General features: G+C 46.1%; 1 protein-coding gene across 1 annotated transcript in view; it reads right to left on the reverse strand.

The window, feature by feature from the left end:
• Positions 1 to 478: 478 nt before the first annotated feature.
• CLN6 (CLN6 transmembrane ER protein) overlaps positions 479 to 19684 on the reverse strand; it is a 37443-nt gene continuing 18237 nt past the window's right edge. The window contains 7 exon segments of the mRNA XM_020982513.2: positions 479 to 3224; positions 5051 to 5173; positions 10368 to 10423; positions 11397 to 11585; positions 15517 to 15579; positions 15581 to 15616; positions 18911 to 19025. Coding sequence (XP_020838172.1) covers positions 2954 to 3224; positions 5051 to 5173; positions 10368 to 10423; positions 11397 to 11585; positions 15517 to 15579; positions 15581 to 15616; positions 18911 to 19025 — 853 coding nt within the window. The 3' untranslated portion in view covers positions 479 to 2953.

Genomic DNA, 19684 nt, shown 5'->3' on the forward strand with positions numbered 1-19684 from the left:
CACTGCTCTTTCTCCATAGCTGATAACTTGAGCCCTCCAGGCTGAGATGAGCCTCCTCCCAGTCCAGAGCTTTCGTGAGCCCTCAGTGAGGCCAGAAGGGGGAGGGCGCAGACAGGACCCTCATTATTTCAGCAGCACAGAAACCATACAAGCCCCTTCTGCAAAACTGGCATCGACTCTACTTCTCCAGTACAAGCTTTTATATCTGGTCTTGGGTTCTCTGGTTTGCAGCAGAACCAGGGAGAATCCTGGGATCTCACCCTGGAGGACTCATGGGAATCATTCCTCCCAGGAAAGAATCTATTTTAGGATTGTAGAATGAAGTATGTTCCTCACAAAAGGAATTTGTCTCAGTAATCCATTGTCAATTTTCTTTTTTGGGGGTGGGGGGTGGGAGGAAGGGTCCCACAGGCAGGAAGCCCTTCCCCACCACTTCTGAGATCTCACAGAAAGAAAAACCAGTCTTCCCAGGCCTCACTCAAGTACACACATTTATTTAGACTCCCATTAACCACAGCCATGGCTGCCAAGATATTTAGTTAGGGACAGGAGTAGTGAGTCTATATATAGGGGAGGAATCATCCAGTCTTGGGGCCCAGATGTGCCATTAGATAAGGGGAACCCTGACAGGGCATGATCACCTGAGTAGACTAGGAGTGTGAGGGGGAGCCCTTGCAGCACCTGGGACAGGCCTTTGCCTTGAGCGAGAAGAACAAGGTGTGGCAGAGCCTGACTGACCAACAAGCCAAGGACGGATTCTGCCTTCAGAATGGGATGTGATTCCCAGGGAGGAAGCCTGAGGCCACTGAGTTGATCACGGGGTGCACAGCACAGAGGATGGGCCAAGGCTATGAGTAGTGGGGGAGGGGGAGAATCCTCATCTTAGCTGAAAAGCCACCCTTCTGAGAATCAAGTCCCTTCTCCACCCCCCATTCCCTCTCTACCATTTCTCAGCATGATATGTAGCTGCCTAAATACGTCCTGGAAGAGAGTCAGGATGAATGATGAAGGTTTCTCTACTCCAACTTTCCCATAAGAGTGAGCACTGAGTCTTTAGACTAGACATTCCATATCTTCAAGTTTGGTTGAGGTTGAAGAGGGTTTACACCACTTTTCTCAAGTAAAAGAATCAAGAATGGCTTCCACATGCTGAGTGAAGTGAGCAGAACCAAGAGGACTCTGTACACAATAACAGCCATGTTATATAATGACTAATATTGTTAAACTGAACCTTTCTCAGCATTACGAGGATTAAGACATCTCCAGAGGCCTCGGGATGGAAAATGCTGTCCACATCCAAAGAAAGAACTATGGAAGTCAAATCACTATCACTTATTTTTTACCTTCTGTTGAGTTTTGTTTCATCTTTCTGATGGTTCCTCCTATTGGTTTTAATTTTTACTTACACCTTCACTAATGTGAAAATATGTTTAATGGGTATGTAAATGTAAAGCCTATATCAGATTGTGCACCGTTTGGGGAAGGTGGGGGGGAGGAAGGGTGAGAAAAATTTTCAACTCAAAAGCACATGGAAGTGATTGTTAATAAATCAAATCAAATCAAATAAAAAGATATTAAAAAAAATAATGGCTTCCACAGAACAGAGGGGGAAAGAAGGGTTAATTATCCCTGCTTGCCCTGGCTCTAGGGTGGACCAGAGGCCTTCAGGTATCAGCAGTCTCTAAGCTTCAGGGACAGCCCCCAGAGCCTCCCAAGCTTCCCCCAGCAGGAGGAGCAAAGGCAAGGCTCACTTGTTTTCCTGGAACTCAAGAGCATTTACTTTCAAAGATGTGAAATGTCATCAGCATTACCACATTCCACCCCCTTCACCCCTTAGCAGACTATATTTACTAGGAGCTGTGGCCAAAGCCAATTAACCACCTGGTGAGTGGCTTTCTGGTCATGAGCCCCTCTCTATGCTGGTCCTCAGACTTGGCGGCACAGCTCATTACCTTTCTGGTGTGGTAGAACCTGTTGGAGTCATCAAGAACCCAGGGTCACCTCCATACTAGTAATGAGGCACTGGAATTCTCTTCTTCTGCCAACTCAAAAGACCATGATGGTTAAAAAGAAATATATTACAGGACCAAGATGCCCATGGGGTTGGGGAGCAACTCTACAGTGTCCTCTTCACCCCTACTATCCACCCCCTACCCTACTCCCAACCAAGGAAGAGCTGGCCCCTTGGAGGGAACTGGTTCATGGGTCATCTGGAGCTGGCAGACTGCCCAGTTCCTGTCATAAGAGACCAGGACAAGAATCCTGGAAATGGTCTAAGCAATCTCTGAGGATGGGACCTCATCCCTCCTCTTTACTTATCTGTGCCCACCCAGCTTCCACCCTGTCTATGCATTTCCAGCTCCCTCAGGCCCAAGGACTTCTACCACCAGGGCTGAGCTAATCCAAGGCACCACCTCAGCTTTGGCCAGTCCTTCTCTACCATCCTATGAGTAGGGGAAATGAGCCTATGGAGAAGATGTCCTGGAGCTCCTCGGGCCAGGTCTGATGGGGCATGGCAGAAGGAGAATGGCTCTGCAGCTGAGGTTCCTCCAGTCCCTTTACATCAGGCCACCCGAGATGCCAGTGGCCATGCGTCCCTACCCAGGAGCCTCTTGTTGGCTGGTTTTACAATCACAACACATAACACAAACACAGCAAACCCATGGGGCCTGGGAAGGCTTTCTGTACAAGGCAGACGGTTGCACAAGGCCTATTCTCAGCCCTGTGATGTTGTGTTTCCTAAAACTAAACCCAAGCCTGAAAAGACCAAAACAAAATGTGGATACCTAACAATACACACATACACCACAAGCCCACTTAACTGGGGGGGGGCAGAGGGAAGCATGTTTTGCTTTGTTGGGGACAGACTGGGAAGAGGATGGCTTCTTCCCCACATAATGCTCACACAAAATCCCTCCCAAGAAAACCCTCTTAGCTGTGGGCCCTGAGGAACTCAGGGGCGCCTGCTGATATGGAGGGTGTAGAAGGCCCATGGTTCTGGAATGTAGATGACCCCGGGGTATTTCTTCCTGAGGGTGTGATCATTCCACAGCCACAGCACCCACAGGGCCACAAACAGGAGTGTGAAGAAGAAGGTGTAGAAGAGGAAGAGTCCGTTGCTGTCTAGGTAGAGGCGCTTCCGTTTCTGATGCATCACAAACGCCATCATGGCAAAATAGGTGAAGATGAAGAGGATGAAGATCTGCCCTTCAGTGACCAGGTACCTTAGGTTTCCCAGGAAGACAGACAGGAAGTCAGAAGGCTATTCCCTTTGTACCCGCGCCCCCCCCCCCGCCAGGATCATGGCTCTAGAGTCAGGGCAACCTCAGAAGCATCTAGTCCCCCACATTTTCCGAAAAGCAAACTCAGGCCAGGGAGCTAAGACTTGCCTACAGGCCCTTGGAGATTGGAACTCAGGAGGTGATGCTCTAAAGCAGTAGTGTCAAACTCAAAGAGAAAAGAATCCTGCAGCCACTTAGGAAACCACAAACTAACATTATCTATGCTGCACTGTATTTGTATTTAGTTTGTTAAACATTTCAATCTGATTCACAAGCATTTGGGGATGGGGATGGCACAGGGCCTTGAGTTTGACCCCTCTGCTCTAGAACACTTCAGAGCTCACTCAACCTTCTCCCTTCCTCAAGAACCTAGGTTGTAGGGGCAGCTAAGTGGTACAGTGGATAGAGCACTGGCCCTGAAGTCTGAAGGATTTGAGTTCAAATCCAGCCTCAGACCAAACACTGACTTGCTAGCTGTGTGACTGTGGGCAAGTCACTTAACCCCAACTGCCTAAAAAAAAAAGAATAGAAAAGAAAAGAAAAGAACTTAGGGTATCTCTCAACTGGCATCAAGACAACATGAGGTCCTGGCTCTGCTACTCACTAGCTGTGTGATGCTAGGCAAGTTACTTTACCTGTTCGGGCCCCAACCTGCCCCACCTTCTTTACAGAGTTGTGGTGTCAAAAAGAATCTTGTGTACGTGTCAGACTTTGTAAACTGTAAAGGACCGGACTACAGAGTGGAGGTAGCCCCACTGCACCAAGTCTGCTCTCTTCTGCCTGGCTTCCAGAGGCCTCCACCCTCTCTCCAATCCCATCTGCCTCTTTCCTAATTTCTGTCCAATTTCTGCTCTAGCCAAGCCGTCCTTCTCCCCTCCCCAGCTAGGCTCTTGGAGAACCCCACTCATTCCCACCACAATTCCTTGGCTGTGTCCCTGAGCAGAGGGTTTTCTCCTCCTCCTTCTCTGTTTATCTAAATTCTAATTAGAGGCTCACAGATTTAGAGCTAAAGGGATTTTAGAGATTGAAGACAATCCCACATTTTACAGATACAGGGAAATGTGCTTAGGGCAGTTAAGTGACCAATCCAAGGTCACACAGGCAGCAAATTGGGCACCTAGGTGATGCAGTAGAGTACCAGCCCTGGAGTCCTGAGGACCTGAGTTCAAATCCAGCCTCAGACACATAACACTTACTAGCTGTATGACCCTGGGCAAGTTACTTAACCCCCACTGCCCAACCAAAAAAAAAAAAATTGGGCAGACTCTAGAGTTCTGTGACCCTAAATCCTCACTGAGGGATGAAGGCCCAGCTCAAGCCCCAGCTGTTGTAGGAAGGCTCCTCAGACCACGCCAGCTCCTGGAAGCCCCCACCCTCACACCACCAAAGTACATGAGATGCCACTGACCATGGCTTCTCCCCTGGGCACCAGTTTCCACCACCACAAGCCCTGAACGTGTTACACTTATGGCCAGTGCTGCATTAAGCTTTATTGCTTAACTGTTCCATTTATGTTATTTTCATAAGTGATTAAGCTGCCTGAAGGCAGGGACCAGTCCCTGTGTTTCCTCAATAACCCCCCAAGACCCCAGCACAGAGCTAGACACATGATAACTTCACTGACTCGGGGTACTGAGAGGTCATTTGGTCCATGCCTTTGGACAGGTGTGCACGTTAGCCAGCCCCCTCTGAACCAACTCTGCCCACGTTCCCAAGTCTCTTCCCTGCATGTCCCCACTCATCACCAGCAGACCAGCTGCCCTACTCACCAATAGTACAAGCTGCTGGGCCCCAGTAAGAGCAGAGCTGACCGAGGCATCCTGCTCTCCTTCTTTGCAGTGGTGAAGCAGCCGCTGAAGTACATGAAAAGGATGAGGAAGAAGGGTATGTACCTGGAAGAGACACAGAGCCTTAGAGCCTTCCCCACACTGGGCCAGATCTGTTCCCCCCTGGGCCTCTACTCCTCAACCCCAGCCCCTGCATATGCTCAAGCATGAAGAAGGCCCAGGAATACAGTGGGAGGTGGGAGGGGGGGTGTCAGGCTCTGAATGTCTTTGGCTTCTTCCAGTATGGAGAGCTAAGAAAGGTTTCCCTTTCCCTTTAACAGAAAATCAAGCCACTTCCTTTCTCTTGGGCCTAACACATAGGGTAGGATTCTAAGTTCCCCTCCCCTTCAGGAAACTGCCCTAGAAATGAGATACCTGGATCAGGCAAAGCATAAGACAAAGTCTCTTACGATATCCTTGTGGATAAGATGGGCAGACATATTAGTTAAATGGAATCAAAGCTGGCTGAATGACTGGGCTCAAAGATTGCTGACCAAAAGTCTCTAATAGTGAGGAACACAGCTCTGTCCTTGGCCCTGGTCTGTTCACTATTTTTATCAGTGACTTGGATGAAAATGTGACCGGCTTTTTTATCCAGATTTCCAGATAACAAAGGCCTGGGAGGGAGAGCTAATATAATGGATGGCAGAATCAGTATCCAAAAAGATCCTGTCACTAGGACAGTGGGCCCTGTGCACAGACAGCTGTGGGTACTTGGGTCTCAGCAGGTCTGAACCTCTGGAGATTTTCCAGTCTGAGGGCAGCCACACAGGAGGCCAGAAGTGGAAGGGAAAACAATGAGGAAATGTTGAAGGGAATGTGATCATAACTGGCTGTGATACACGGCCATTTTGGAGACCACTACTTAAATGACCTGGCCTTATAAGAAAGGGTCCAGACAAGTTTGGGGAAGCCCTATACAGCTCAGAAAAGGTAGCACAATACCTCATCTTTGAATAGTGCCTCATATATTTCTCTTTCAAACCAAGCATAAATATATACATACATCAAACACAAACGCACACATTCTGTCCCTCTCTTCCTTTCCCCCTTTCTCCTCTCCCCTACTCCCTGCCCCCCTCCCCCCAACAATGATCCCTGGCCCTATGTTGGCAAGGAAAATTGACTGGAAAGACAGGGGCCCACAGTGGGAAGAAGAAAGGGGATCTGGGCCATGCAGGGCCGTGACCAGGGCAAAAACAAACTGAAAGGAGGAGCAAGATCTGTGGGCAGCCTCCAACTGATGCTGTGCCTGTTCACATGTAGTCTCTTCTCTAATACCCTCCCCGTTCCCTGCTTTTCCCTTCCCCCATTTTCACTTTCTCCTTCTCTCTCTTACACACACACACACACACACACACACACACACACACTCTCTCTCTCTCTCTCTCTCTCTCTCTCTCAATCTGGCTTATATAAAACCTAAGTGCAACCTGTCATTCATTATGTCCCCCTTGCTGCTAGTGTTCCAGGATGGAGAAAGCAGATCTTTCCTGCTTCCAGGGTCCTAGTATCTCCCTGCTTTCCGTTCCAATATACTGATGTGATAAAAAAACAAAACAGTAACTTGGTGCAATCATTTTTCAATGTATACATGTGTATGGGTGTTTTTATCTATGTATCTATATCTATCTATTCCTTTTGAAGCCATTTACGTCAGGGGTGTAGCCTATATTTGGACCAGTACGGAAATCTGTGATCTACAATCTCTCCTTTTTAGCACACCCACACAACCTCTCCCTCACACACCCACAATCACACATGTTCTAGTTTCATCTCCCTGTTTCATGCAGTGTGTCACACTTCCTTTCGATCTCCTCCTCTCACATGGTTGGCCTCTGGCTCTGTCTCCCCCGACTTTTCTCTTCCCTCCCTCCCCCTCTCATGCTGTCTCTTTCTGTATCCTTCCAGAACACACTGCTGAAAGCCCCAGCAAGGCAGGGGAGAGGGGAGGATGCCTACTCAACGTCCTGCTGCGGCTCTGGAGTTAAAGGCATTTACACAAAATGTCCCCAAAACAGGCCTCCAGAAACACATGGTGGTATGTGCAGAGAATCTGTAAACCCATAGGCATCAGGGAATACAAAGATGTGACCCCTAGCTGGGAGCAACAAAAATCCCAACACCTTCCTGTGCTCCCTAGTTCCTGTAACAAATGCACAGCACTCAAAACAGCTGTGCACTTGTACAATTGAACCAATGATGACTTCTGTTTGTGCTCTGCATCCCCTACTAGCTCAGAAGTACCACAAGACTTATTTATCTTAGCTTCCCCAGTTGAAAGAATACTGGAGGGGAGCTGGGCACCTCAGAAGTCCAGTTCTGGCTCTGGCACCACTCACCAGTGACCCACTGAGCAATGGCATCCTGTGACTGTGCTTCTGGGGTGGGGTGGGACTCAGAGGGAGGTCTGCTGGCCACTCAATTTAAAGAGACATTTATTAAGCGCCCACTAGAGGTAGCACAGCACATGCATCAAGTCCACAAGAGATGGTGCCTGATCTCAATGGTGCTTACAAGCCAGGAGGGAGATGTACTGAGCACAGACAAGTAACTGTACTACAAGAGAGAGCTAGCCAGTGCCAAGCCAAGGGGAATCAGAAGGCATCATGGAGGAGGTAGAAAAGGTATTAGTCTTCAGAGCAGGGGTTCTTAACCTTTCTTGTGGCACAGATCCCTCTAGCAGTCTAGTGAAGCCTAAAATGCCTTTTCAGAATGTTTTTAAATGCAGAAAATAAAATACATAGGATAACAAAGGAAACCAATTATATAGAAATACACTTTACCAAAATATTTTAAAAAACAAAATCACAGACACCACATTAAGAACTCTTTTAAATGAAAAGTAGGCTTCAACAGATAGAGGCTGGGTGGAGGGCATCACAGGCATACATGACAGTATGTGCAAAGGCATACAAGACCTTTATGAGGGATGGCGAGAGTAACCCAGTTGGGTTGAACAAAAGTGAGAGATAATGCAAAAAGTGAGGGGATACGAGATTGTGGAGAGCCTTAAATGCCAGATTACCCTGGATTATATTCAGTAGGCAATGAGGTTTGAGCAGATGAGCGAGATGACCAGCAGCATGTCAGGCTAATCTGCCAGCCACTTGAAGGACGGATTTGGGTGAGGGGTCTGTACATCCCTGAAACAGTTCAAGTTGGGCATAATGAAGAATGCACTGCAGTGGTGGTGTTAGGGAGAGAAAGGGGTTTTTGAGAAGTAAGGTTAACACAACTTAGCCATTGATTTGAGGGATCTGAAGGACAGCTTACAGATAATACTGAGGTTTGGAACACTGGAGCTTGGGTTCAATCAACCAAAATAGAGAAGTCAGAAAGGTTTAGGTCTTGATATGGGAAAATATCAGATTCTGTTTTAGAGCTGTTGGGTTTGAGGTACCAATTGGAGATTCAAGTGCAGAAGCAAGAAATTCATGTATGGGAACTCCAAAGAGAGAGCAAGGTTAAGGGAGGTATCCATATATAGTTGGCAACTGAAGTTGTGAAAGTGGATGAGACTGCCAAGAACAGAATACAGAGAAGGAAGAAAGAGGGCTGAGAACCATGGAACGCCTATATTAGAGGGCCAGGAAAAGTGGGCATAAGGAGACCTAAAGAGGTAGGAGGAGAAACAAGTGAGTCTGAGGAGTCAGGAAAGCAAAGGAAAGAGAGTATTGAGAGTGATGGGTAATAAAGAGCTAAAACACCATAGTCAGGTCAAAGAAGGTGAGAGCTGAGAAAAGCCATTGGATCCAGTGATAAAGAGGACACTATTGACTGCAGTCAGAAGTTTCTGGAGACTAGTAGCAAAAGAAGTCTGAATGCAAGGCACAGAAAAATGAAATGGCAGTGAAGAAGTCTCTGCATCAGATGGAAACTAGTCCTTCAAAAACTTTAGGGGTAAAAGGGAAGAGAAAGAGGGGCAGCTAGGTGGCACAGTGGATAGAGCACCGGCCCTGGAGTCCTGAGGACCTGAGTTCAAATCCAGCCTCAGACACATAACACTCACTAGCTGTGTGACCCTGGGTAAGTCACTTAACCCCAATTGCCTCACAAGAGAGAAAGAAAATGATAATTTGAAAGGATAGAAGGGTTCGGGGAAATTTTTTTTTAAGGATTAGGAATAAGACCTAAGTATATTTGTACAAAGATGTGAAGGATCCGCTGAAAATGGAAAGACTGAATATGTTTGCAAGAGAATGACTAACAGAGCAAAGAGGGATGAGGATCAAGAACACAGATGGAGAGGTAGAGCAGTGATGCCTCTTTGTGGCTGAAGTCTGTGGTATGGAGGAGCTGATGCTTATAATGGATAACAACAATCTTATCAGCAGTAGAAAACCAAATTACCTGTGGTGGGTGTAGAAAGATGTAGAAGGTTGAGGAGTGTGGTGCTTTTGGGGGATGACATAGGAAATCAAGGACAGCTGAGTAAAAGGACTGCTAAGCCAGCAGGGGAGGAAGATCCAGTGGGTGTTATATAGCATAGACTAATGGTGTCAAACTTAAATAGAAATGGATCCCTGTAGGTCACACACTGACTTAGAAAACCATAAATTCGCATTACCTGTCTCATATTGCTTTTTAATTTATTTTGTTAATCATTTCCCAATTACATTTTAATCTGTTCAGGCCACAGGTGGGAGAGTTGCCCTCTTGTGGCCCTCTGAGTCTGAAACCTCTGTCATAGATAATCAGCTCTAAACAGCAGAAAGGAGCCTTCTGCCCCACCTCGGCCTTCACTACTTAGCTGTGGGCCCCAGCCTTCCTGGCTGCTGAATCTGGTTCTGTGTATTCTCACTACACAGCACGGCCCAGGCTAGACTCACCCACCACACACATAAAGTTATAGTCAAATAACCCTTATTCACCATCACCGTCCCTAGTCCAACAGGGCAGGAGATTTTCTGTGGAATGTTATCAAAGAACACTCAAATGTTCTGTGAAATGTTATGAAAGAACAAATCTTAAAGCTGATGGTGGGAGGGAGACAGCAGCGCTTTAGTGAGGCACATGAAATCCCCTCCCCCCCAACATACACGGAGAGGCAGTCACCAGCCCCAATCCTGGGACAGCCAAGAAAGCCTCTTGCTGCCCTCTAGTGACCACCCATAGGTACTGAGGGAGCAGCATCGAGAATACCTTTTCAGAAGTGAAGGACCTTTCTGAGGGATGGGGACATTTCTGGGGGTTCTGTGCTACCTACATACTGTGAACCCCATCTTCTCCCCCAAACCACAAAGCTATAATCACTCACCACAAGCAGTGCCCTAAATATTCATCATAGTAGTAGAGTAGCTCGAAGGAATCAATCTGCAAGGGAAAGGAAATAAATCCTGTTTAACACAGTCAGGCCCCCTAAAGGCTCATTCTTTGGCAAAATGGGGAAGCTGAGCATGATGGGTTTCTGGAGTACCTCTGTGCCTTTTAGTGTCCATCTCTTCCTCCTACTCCAAAAGACCCAACAGCCTTATACCATGCATGACTATGAATCTTTTCTTCCTTCCAGCTTCCCTCTGGGGAACCTTACCTTTCTGAACTTTCCATCTTCTCAGGGCCCACTCTCCTCTAATCTGATAAGCCCATTTGTGGTCAAGTGTGATAATTTGGAGATGATGGCTTCTTTTCCTAAAACATAATTCTAAAGGATTTATGGAGACTGAATGTCAATTTGGCTACAGAATGTTTTGGGGCTCAAAATGCATGCACATATCTCTCTCTTATGTTGTGCTGTTGGAGTTTCTTGTTTTTTAAGATTGGTGCTCTTTACCTTGCCCAGGCTGAAGGTATAGTGGTCACTCATGGGCCCAATCCTCATAACGATTGGTACAAAAGTTTAACCTGCTCCATTTTTCTGACATAGGCTGGTTCTATCCTCCTTAGGCGGCCTGGTGGCCCTCCACTACCAGGGATCACTATATTGGCATTAGACTTAGTGAGGGCATCCCATCAGCTTGAGCTCTATGGCAGTCTGGAACCCCTAAGCTCAAGTGATCCACCAGCCTCAGCACCCCCAGAAGCAGGGACTAAAAGGCCTGTGCCACCCCCTCTAGCTGCTTGAAACATAGCACAAACGGTTGTCTGGAAGGCGGTCTAGGGGTATGGTGTACCATTTAGGACAAAGGACCATCAGGGTGACTTTGGAGCAAAGTAAAGGAAATAAAGCATACTTCCATCCACATGTTGTGTGTGAAAGTACTTCTGATGAGGAAATACTGAATAGTACATGAGGTAATTTCTTGCAATGGGGAAAGCCTTGACCTGGGCAGAGGGCAGCCCTCCTTACCAGGGTCTTTGGCTTCAGGTTCTTGATGATAGGGTTCTCTCGGACAGAGAGGTGGTGCTGATAGCCACTGAAGATCAGACGGTGGTTCACAGAGTCTCCCACCAGGTGAATGCTGGAGCCCATGATGAAGGTGATGATGCTGACATACACAATGGATCGAGGCAGGGTCTTGGGGGACCTTTCAATGAGCTGCAATTTAGAACCAGGCACTCAGCACACCCTGACCCAAAACACCCTCCAAGAGCCGGCTCTGGCCTCTGACGGATGGCCTTGATCTTCTTACTCCCCTCTCACTCAAAGCTCAAAAACCTCCCATCTTTCCAAAGTAACATTTCTTTTGTTTTTTGGCTATGAACAACGTGGGAATTTTTCTTTTTGCTTTACTATGCATAACATACATGGGTTTGGTTTTTGTTTCTTTTTCAAAGGGAGGAAAGTAGGAGGGAGAAAAATGGATTCTTTTTTAAAGTTGAACAACAAAAAATACCCAAAACTCTAAAATCCCAAAGTATACGTCCCTAGCACATGCCATGCTCATCTCTACCTCTAAACCATGTTTCATGGGGTTACCCTACCACCCAAATGGCCTCTGCCTGTCCAAACCCTTCACATTCTTCAGGACAGAGCTTGAGTCCCTTTCCATGAAGCCTTTCCTGAAGGCTTCAACTTACCCTTAACTCTCCCTTCTTAGGTCCCCCTTTGGAAAGGACTTCTGAAATCGAGCCCTTTTTTACCTGACTGCAAATTTGTTACAAGACAAGGTTTTGTTTTTCTTTCTTTTCCTTATCAATGTGAGGAGATAAAGTGGGAGGATAAGAAAAAAATGCTTGTTAATGGAGAAAAAAACCTAATTTTAAAAAAACAAACAAGAAAATAAATCAACAACCCCACCCCTTGTTTCACAGATGTGGAAACTGAGGCAAGAAGTGAAAGGATTTGCTCAAAGTCATACAGGCAGTAAACAGCACAGCTAGAATTTGATTCCTGCTCCTCCAGTCCCAAATCTCCCATTCTTTCCACTTAACCAGAATAACTGCCTACCTCCATCACATTCAGTTTTACGACTGATTCTGTATTGTCTTGTGTGGTTCACTAATAATTCTTCAAGTAAACAGATATGTGTATTTGTATCTTGTTTTCCCTTCTAGTTTCTGGAAAGCAAGGACTATATATTACTTTTGACAACAGGTTCAAAGACAGATATGAAAGGCAATTTAACTAAATTTCAGGCTGAGATGGCATTAAGAGTAAGGAGGAAGTGGGTGCTCTCTCTCTCTCTCTCTTCATCTCCTCTAACCCCATGTTCCAGGATGGGTTGTACTCTTAATAAGGCACGTGACCCAGAAGCGCGCACGCGCAGTGTGTGTGTGTGTGTGTGTGTGTGTGTGTGTGTGTACATCCGTACCCACTGAGTACCTTGAATGAGCCTGTGAATAGAGTATGGGTTCATAACAGGGTCTTGGTACAGACCCTTTCCTCTGCTGAACCCTTTCTAGGACAAGTGAGGGAAGTGAAGGTCAAATCTTCTGCCCTGGGGCCCGATTTCCTGGGGAAGTTGTCTAGACCAACTCTCTCTCAGTGATTAAGCAGTGGGGCTCCTAGACCACACGCCAAACCCTTTTTCCTCCCCCAAACCTATGCTTCTAAATGTCAATCTGCAGCATTACAGCCCTTCCCTCACCTTCTGCCTACTCTGTGTGAGAAACTGTGCTAAGTGGTGGGCACACAAAGAGAGGGGAAAAACATCCCTCAAAACCAAGCCAACCGACTCCCCCTCCCCCCCAGTCCCTGATCTCAAGGAGTTCTCAGCCTGAGGGAAAGCCAACCACCAAATGTGACAGAGACCACACAGCACAAGCAAGCACTCTGAGATGACTGCACTGAGAAGCTTCCCCAGCAGTGAGCAGGGAGGGAGCCATTCCCTTGGCTGTCTGCGGGTGGGGCGGCTGCCACTTTGCATCTCATGTTTATATTTCCTCCCAAGCATGTGCACAGGGAAGGCAGGGGCTGTTTGGTCACTCTGTCCCTGGGGCCTAGAACCTGACTCAACCTGGATCATCTGCTGAGGTGACAGCCTCCCTGGTACACCTCATGACTAAGAGACCCAGCCTGCACTTAGGTCAGTGTCTAACCTGCTACATCAGCCTCCTCTATTGGTCCTCCCCAGGGACATCTGTCGCCAGGAGAGTCCGTCTGAAACTTGGGCCACTGAAGCTGGCCCTCCCCTCTACTCACTGGGAGTAGATCCCAAGTATTACTTGTTTGCCATGGAGATAAGAATTCAAACCAGGGTTCTGAGTTCTATGTTAACTAGAACAGAAATAGGAGCAACTTCAGAAGTATAGGATACAGCAGGCATGGAAAAAGATCTGTGAAAAAGATTTGGAGGTTTTAGTGGACCACAAGCTCACTAGAGTGTAAACACCTTGAGGGCAGGAATTGTCTTGTATCTTTTTGTATCCCCAGTGCTTAGAACACTGCCTGGCACACAGCAGGCACTTAATAAAAAGTGTGACATGGTGGCAAAAAAAATTAATGCCATTTATCTTCTCCTCTGCTAAAAGGGTATAGTATTCAGAACAATGTTCTCCCAACCCCTCTTAATTCTAGTGTCTTCCCTCTCCTAATTATTTCCTATGTATCCTGTATATGACTTGCTTGTACATATCTGTTTGCTTGCTCTCTCCCCCTTAATGAGGGGTTTGTGAGCTCCTTGAGGGCAGGGTCACTGTCTTCTGAGTTTTTGCCTAGCACACAGTAAGTTCTTAACAAAGGTTTACTGTCTGACACAGTATTGTGTGTGGTCCTAGATGCCACATTTTGGGAAGGGGACTGATAACCTAGAATGTGTCCAAAGGAGGTTGCAGAGGATAGTAAGGGCACCTGAGACCATGCCACATGAGGACTGATTTAGAAACCGGAGGTGTTTCATCTGGAAAAAGGACTTGTCTGAGGGCGGCTTGGAGGATGTGAGGAGCAGTGCAGGGAATGGAATGACAGGACAAAATGAGATCCAAAGGGCTGCTGGGTGTAGGCAAGATTGGCTTGCTCTGCTCAGCCCCCGAGACAGAACTAGAAGCAATATGTGGAAGTTCCAGAGAAGCTAGATGCAGGTTTGATGTAAAGAAAATTGTCCCAACAATGAAAACTGTCCTAGGATGGAATGGGTAGCCTGCCTTCCCCAAAGGTCTGTAACTGAAGACTAGACCACCATTTGCCAGGAAAGTGGCAGGGGGATTCATAGTCAGTAAGGGTTGGACTAAATGGTCCAAGGTCCCTCCAAGTGTGAGATTCTGGGAGTCCAGGAGTATCGGATCTAAAGCCGAAAAGGACCTTAGGAATCATCTAGTCTAGCCCCTCAGTTTACAGGAAAATGAGGATTGGAGAGGCTATATGACTTGCCTGGGTGGTAAGGAGCAGGACTGGGATTCAAATCAGGTCCTCTCAGTCCAAATCGAGGCTCCAGGGGCCCTTCTTTGGGAAAATCTTTTTAAATCTCTCTTGTCCGATCCATCCAGACCTGTTTGCTCCTTTACATCTCCCTCAGCACTTCTGCTCTCTGCACCAAAAGTCAAGCAATATATGCAAACAAAAGAGTTAGCTTGGTCTTTGGAGCTGTGTGTAAAACTCTGGACTTCCTGGTATAGTATGCAAAATAATAAATAAGACTGTGTTAAAGAACAAGCTTACTGTTTTTATGTTCCTCCCTATGTGTTTTCTCCCTCCACCTAACAGGAATAATCTCATTGTCTCTGCATAACATTTTTAGCTTTTCAAAGTGCTTTCACACCCACCGTGTGTGAAACATTCCTGTGAACTACACAGGGCATCATCTCCATTTGGAAGGTGAACAATATGAGGATCAGAACGGTGAAGTGACCTCCCTAATATTACATAGCGTCAGCGGCAGAACCAAAAACCAAAACCCAGCAGAGCCCTCCACACCCAGAACTCTGCCTACAATACCAGGGAACCTTCCAGGCAGCGGGCATTAGACAGTTCCATCATTCCTTCCAAGCTTCCATATTGGTACTGTGCCCACAGAGAGGGCTCAGCAGTTGAGGGAGGAGCCTGGGAGCTGTTCCAAGGGGGAGACTAACTTTGTGTCTCTAGGTTTTACCTTGAGTAAGAGAAATGGTGTGATGACATTGTAAGCCATATGAAAGTAGTCTCCCACGCTGGGGCTTGTTCAGTGGAAACCACTCTAGAGGGAAAATTATCTGCAGGGAAGAAAAGAGTCCATAAGACTTCTGAGTTTTCTCTGTTAAGTCAAGCAACAGGATGCACAAAGCTTGTCAAAGATCTCATTAATGCTTCTCTGCTCCAGGCCAAACTGCCCCACCCCCCCACCCAATGAGCAGGAAACAAATAAGATTACTTAAGTTATTACTGAATCCCATTTTGGTGCCACATTAGAGTTTATAAAGTACAACAATAGCCCCATGAAGGAGGTAGGACGAATCCTTGTTTTATGGATGAGGAAATTGAGGCTTAGAAAGTTTGTGCCTTGCTCAGAGTTCATAAATGTCAGTGCTGGAGCTCCGAGTCGGTTCCTTTAACCCAACTTGCTCTGTTGTACATCATGCCACTGTTTGTAGGATGGTCTTCTCCTTTCAATAAGCAATGGTGGAGAAGGACACTATGGGCCTAAGGAAGGGCAAGAGTAAACAGAGCTGCTATTGACTTTCCGAAGTGCTCACACGTATACCTTGTGAGTAAAAGTCTCATATACACTCCAATATGTATAGTAGCAAAGAAGTGGAAACAATGGAGATGCCAATCTGCTGGGGAATGGTTAAGCAAACGGTGGTACATGAAGGTCATGGTATGCTAGAGTGCTGTAAGAAACTGTGAATATGATGGATACGATGAAGGATGGGACAAGGCACACGAATGCAGAATGGAGGAAGCCAGAACAGCAAAAATACAATATATACAATGAGTACACCACAGTGTAAATGGAAAGAACCACTACTACTACTACTACTACTAAAAAAGAGGAATGAATGCTGAAAAATTACAAAAATAGCTTGGGGGGCAGCTAGGTGGCGAAATGGATAAAGCACCAGCCCTAGAGGACCTGGGTTCAAATCCAGCCTTGTACACTTAACACTTACTAGTTGTGTGACCTTGGGCAAGTCACCTAACCCTGACTGCCTTGGGGGGGGAAAAAAAACAAGTTTGGCTCCCAAGAAGAGATAGAAGATGGTACCTCCCTCTACTCCTTTATAGAGGCAAGGGGTTCACAGGTGTGGAACTCTGCATATTGGCAGATTTTTTTGGGGGGGTAATGCATTACATTGATTTTCCTGATTTTTTTTTCCTCTCCTTACTCTTTTTTTCCCCACCTTAAAAATATATTCTTTGTTATATGATGACTCTCTGGGACAGAGAAGGACACAGAAAAATGTCGGCAATGTAAAATAAAAGATACCAATAAAATTTATTCTTTAAAAAAAGGTGAATGTTGCAAAATGACAAAGAACAAGGATAGCCACAAAAAAAGAGATGTGAACCCCCTCCTTTGCAGAGGTAATTTCCAGTTCCAGTGGTAAGGAACATTACATACATTGTCATTTTTTTAGTGAATCAATTAGTTTTGCTGAATTTTTCCTCTACTTTCTTGTTTTCTGTAAAAAAAAATTCTTTATTATATGAGATGGTTCTCTGAGAGGGGGAGGAAGAGGGATAGGGAAGAATTTAGGCTCTGTAAAAGACAAAAGATATCAATAATTTAAAAAAACCACAACAATCTTGTGAGGTTGGTGGGAACAGTTATTATTATCTACATTGTATCCAGCCAAAGTGGCCGACTTGACTGAAATGTGACATTTTGGGTCTCCTGTCTCTGCTTTGGCACAGGCTGTCCCTGATAGCCGGCATGCAGGGCTTCCTCGGTTCACGTCTTATACTCCTTAGCTTCCTGGAAGGCTCAGCTTTTAAGGGTCACTTTCTACATGAGTCTCTTCTGGATTCTCCAGCTGTTAGTGCTTTTGCCCTTATTCCACAATACATTATATATATTTTGCATTTTCCCTATCTGTGTATGTATTGTTTCTCTGAATGGAAAGCAAGTTTTGTCCCCTTAACTTGTAGATCCTGGGCGCCTATCAAAAGTGCCTGGCATACAGCAGGTCCTTCATAACTACTTGCTGAGTGACTATTGCCTCTCAGACACTGACCTGGCCGAGGTCAGTCAGTAGCGGATAAGAACAGACTAAAGCCTAGCACGTCTCAAAGCACAGTACAGGGCAGGGGAAGGCAAGGCAGGCAGTGGCCTGGGGCTCACAATATTGGGAGCAGAGTAGGAAACACTTTTTAAATATTAGGAAGAAGGGGAACAGAGAGAAGACATGTGATTTCACCGACAGAGAGAGAACTCCCAGATGAGGGAACTCCCTCTACCAAAGCAGGTTAGCGCCTCAGCTACAACCTAAGAGTCTTACAGAACTACCTAGGAAATGGATCCCCGTGCTGCACATTCACTTAGAAAACCACAAATCAACATTATCTACATTGTGCTCTACTTTTCATTATTTTATTAGATATTTCCCAATTACATTTTAATCTGGTTCAGGCATATGGGAATTTTGCAGGCAGTAAAGGTCTGGGGGCAAGGCCAGCGCTCTATCCACTATTCCAAGATGCCTCTTATAAAGAACACATTTTATAAACACAAGGTTTTAAGTTTTCCATGGCATATGTGAAGCCCCCAGAGTCTCCACTGGCGAGTGTGGCACATAGGTGGGCACACTGTGTAGGGCCATAGAGCCTTACCTGCTGCCCAGCAGAGAAGAATAAAGTTGCCTTGTCCCTTCTCTGCACATCCATCAACCCTAGCAAGCGACGCCTGCTTGGTGAATGTCTACTGATGATGACTGCCAGTCTGGTGTTCTCCCCCAGCTCCCAATGACAGCAAGGGCAACCGAGGTTTAGGCAAGGACTCTTACCATGGGATCCCTGGAGCTGTCTTTGTCTTTTTCTTTAATTATTCTGATAACTCTATTTCAGTATAATTGGTCTCCTTCATAATCCTATATATTTTATTTCATGAATTATTCTGAGAAGGAGTACAAAGGCTTTACCAGATTGCCAAAGGGGCCATGACACAAAAAAGGTTAAGAAGCTCTGGTTTAGGGGGGAGTCCCCAACCCATGGCGAAGGTCTTCCCTACCTCACCTCAAATTCTAGTCCTCTAGACATGCAGCTCTTACTCATCAGAACTGAGCTCATCATCCCCCCACCCCCACCCATCCAAATATCCAATCCTCCCCCCTTCTCCACTCACCTGTTGTTAGTGTTACTGGCATCACTATCTAACTTCAATCACATGACCAGAGACATTCATACTCACCCATACATACCCCTGCACACACACATTCTCCTTAACCCAACTTACCAAGCCAAGAAGCAAAATGAGACAATTCTATAAGCAGTCATAGCTAATGTCTCTTTTTTCTGACACTGACAGCAGACAATTTGTTCCATACAAACTTCCATAGTTTCCTACTCACCATGGCAATGGGGCGGCCAAAATCCAGAATCCAGTTCTGTAATGTCAGGTAGAACCACAGGTCAAGATGGAAAGGAGAGGTTCGAGACCCATCTTCAGCTTTGCCTGTGGGATGCCTGGGGAGAAATGGAAGAGGGGTTATTAAATCATCATCCTTCTCTTTCTTGCCTCCCCTTCCACCTAGCTGACTTTTACAGGCAGCCTAGTATGGTGGACAGAAACCTAAGCCTTGGAGGTAGGGAGACCTGGGCTCAAGCCTTGCCTCTGATACATACCCTCTTAGTGCCCCAAGATAAATCCCTAAGAGTTGCTGAACTACATTGATGAAAGGAATTTACACTCTAGGAGCTCTTCACATCAATGAAATACTAGATCTGGATCCCAACCCCCCTTCATTCTCAAAGGGACAAAAGACACACAAAAAGATATAGGTCTTTTAAATTTGGGTGGGGGGAGATTTTTGCTGTACAACTTAGTAGCACTAACCTGAGAGGAAAAACACTTTAGTTCTAGTCCTGCCACTAATTCACCATATGGTTTTGGGTTTCAAATTTCTCATCTGTCAAAATGGTGATGATAATCTATACCCTCCATGACTCACATCACAGGGCTCATATGAAGATAATGTGAGGATTCTCTTTCTCTCTCTCTCTCTCTCTTTTCTCTTTCTCATACACACACCCCTAAAAATATTCATAGTAGCATGTTTCGTGTAAAACATTGCAAAAAAAAAGCACAGAAAAATTGGTAATAAAGAAGATGACCACAGATTTAG

Source organism: Phascolarctos cinereus, unplaced genomic scaffold, assembly GCF_003287225.1.
Source record: "Phascolarctos cinereus isolate Bilbo 61053 unplaced genomic scaffold, phaCin_HiC Scaffold_3;HRSCAF=262, whole genome shotgun sequence".
In the NCBI taxonomy this organism is placed as follows: Eukaryota; Metazoa; Chordata; class Mammalia; order Diprotodontia; family Phascolarctidae; genus Phascolarctos; species Phascolarctos cinereus.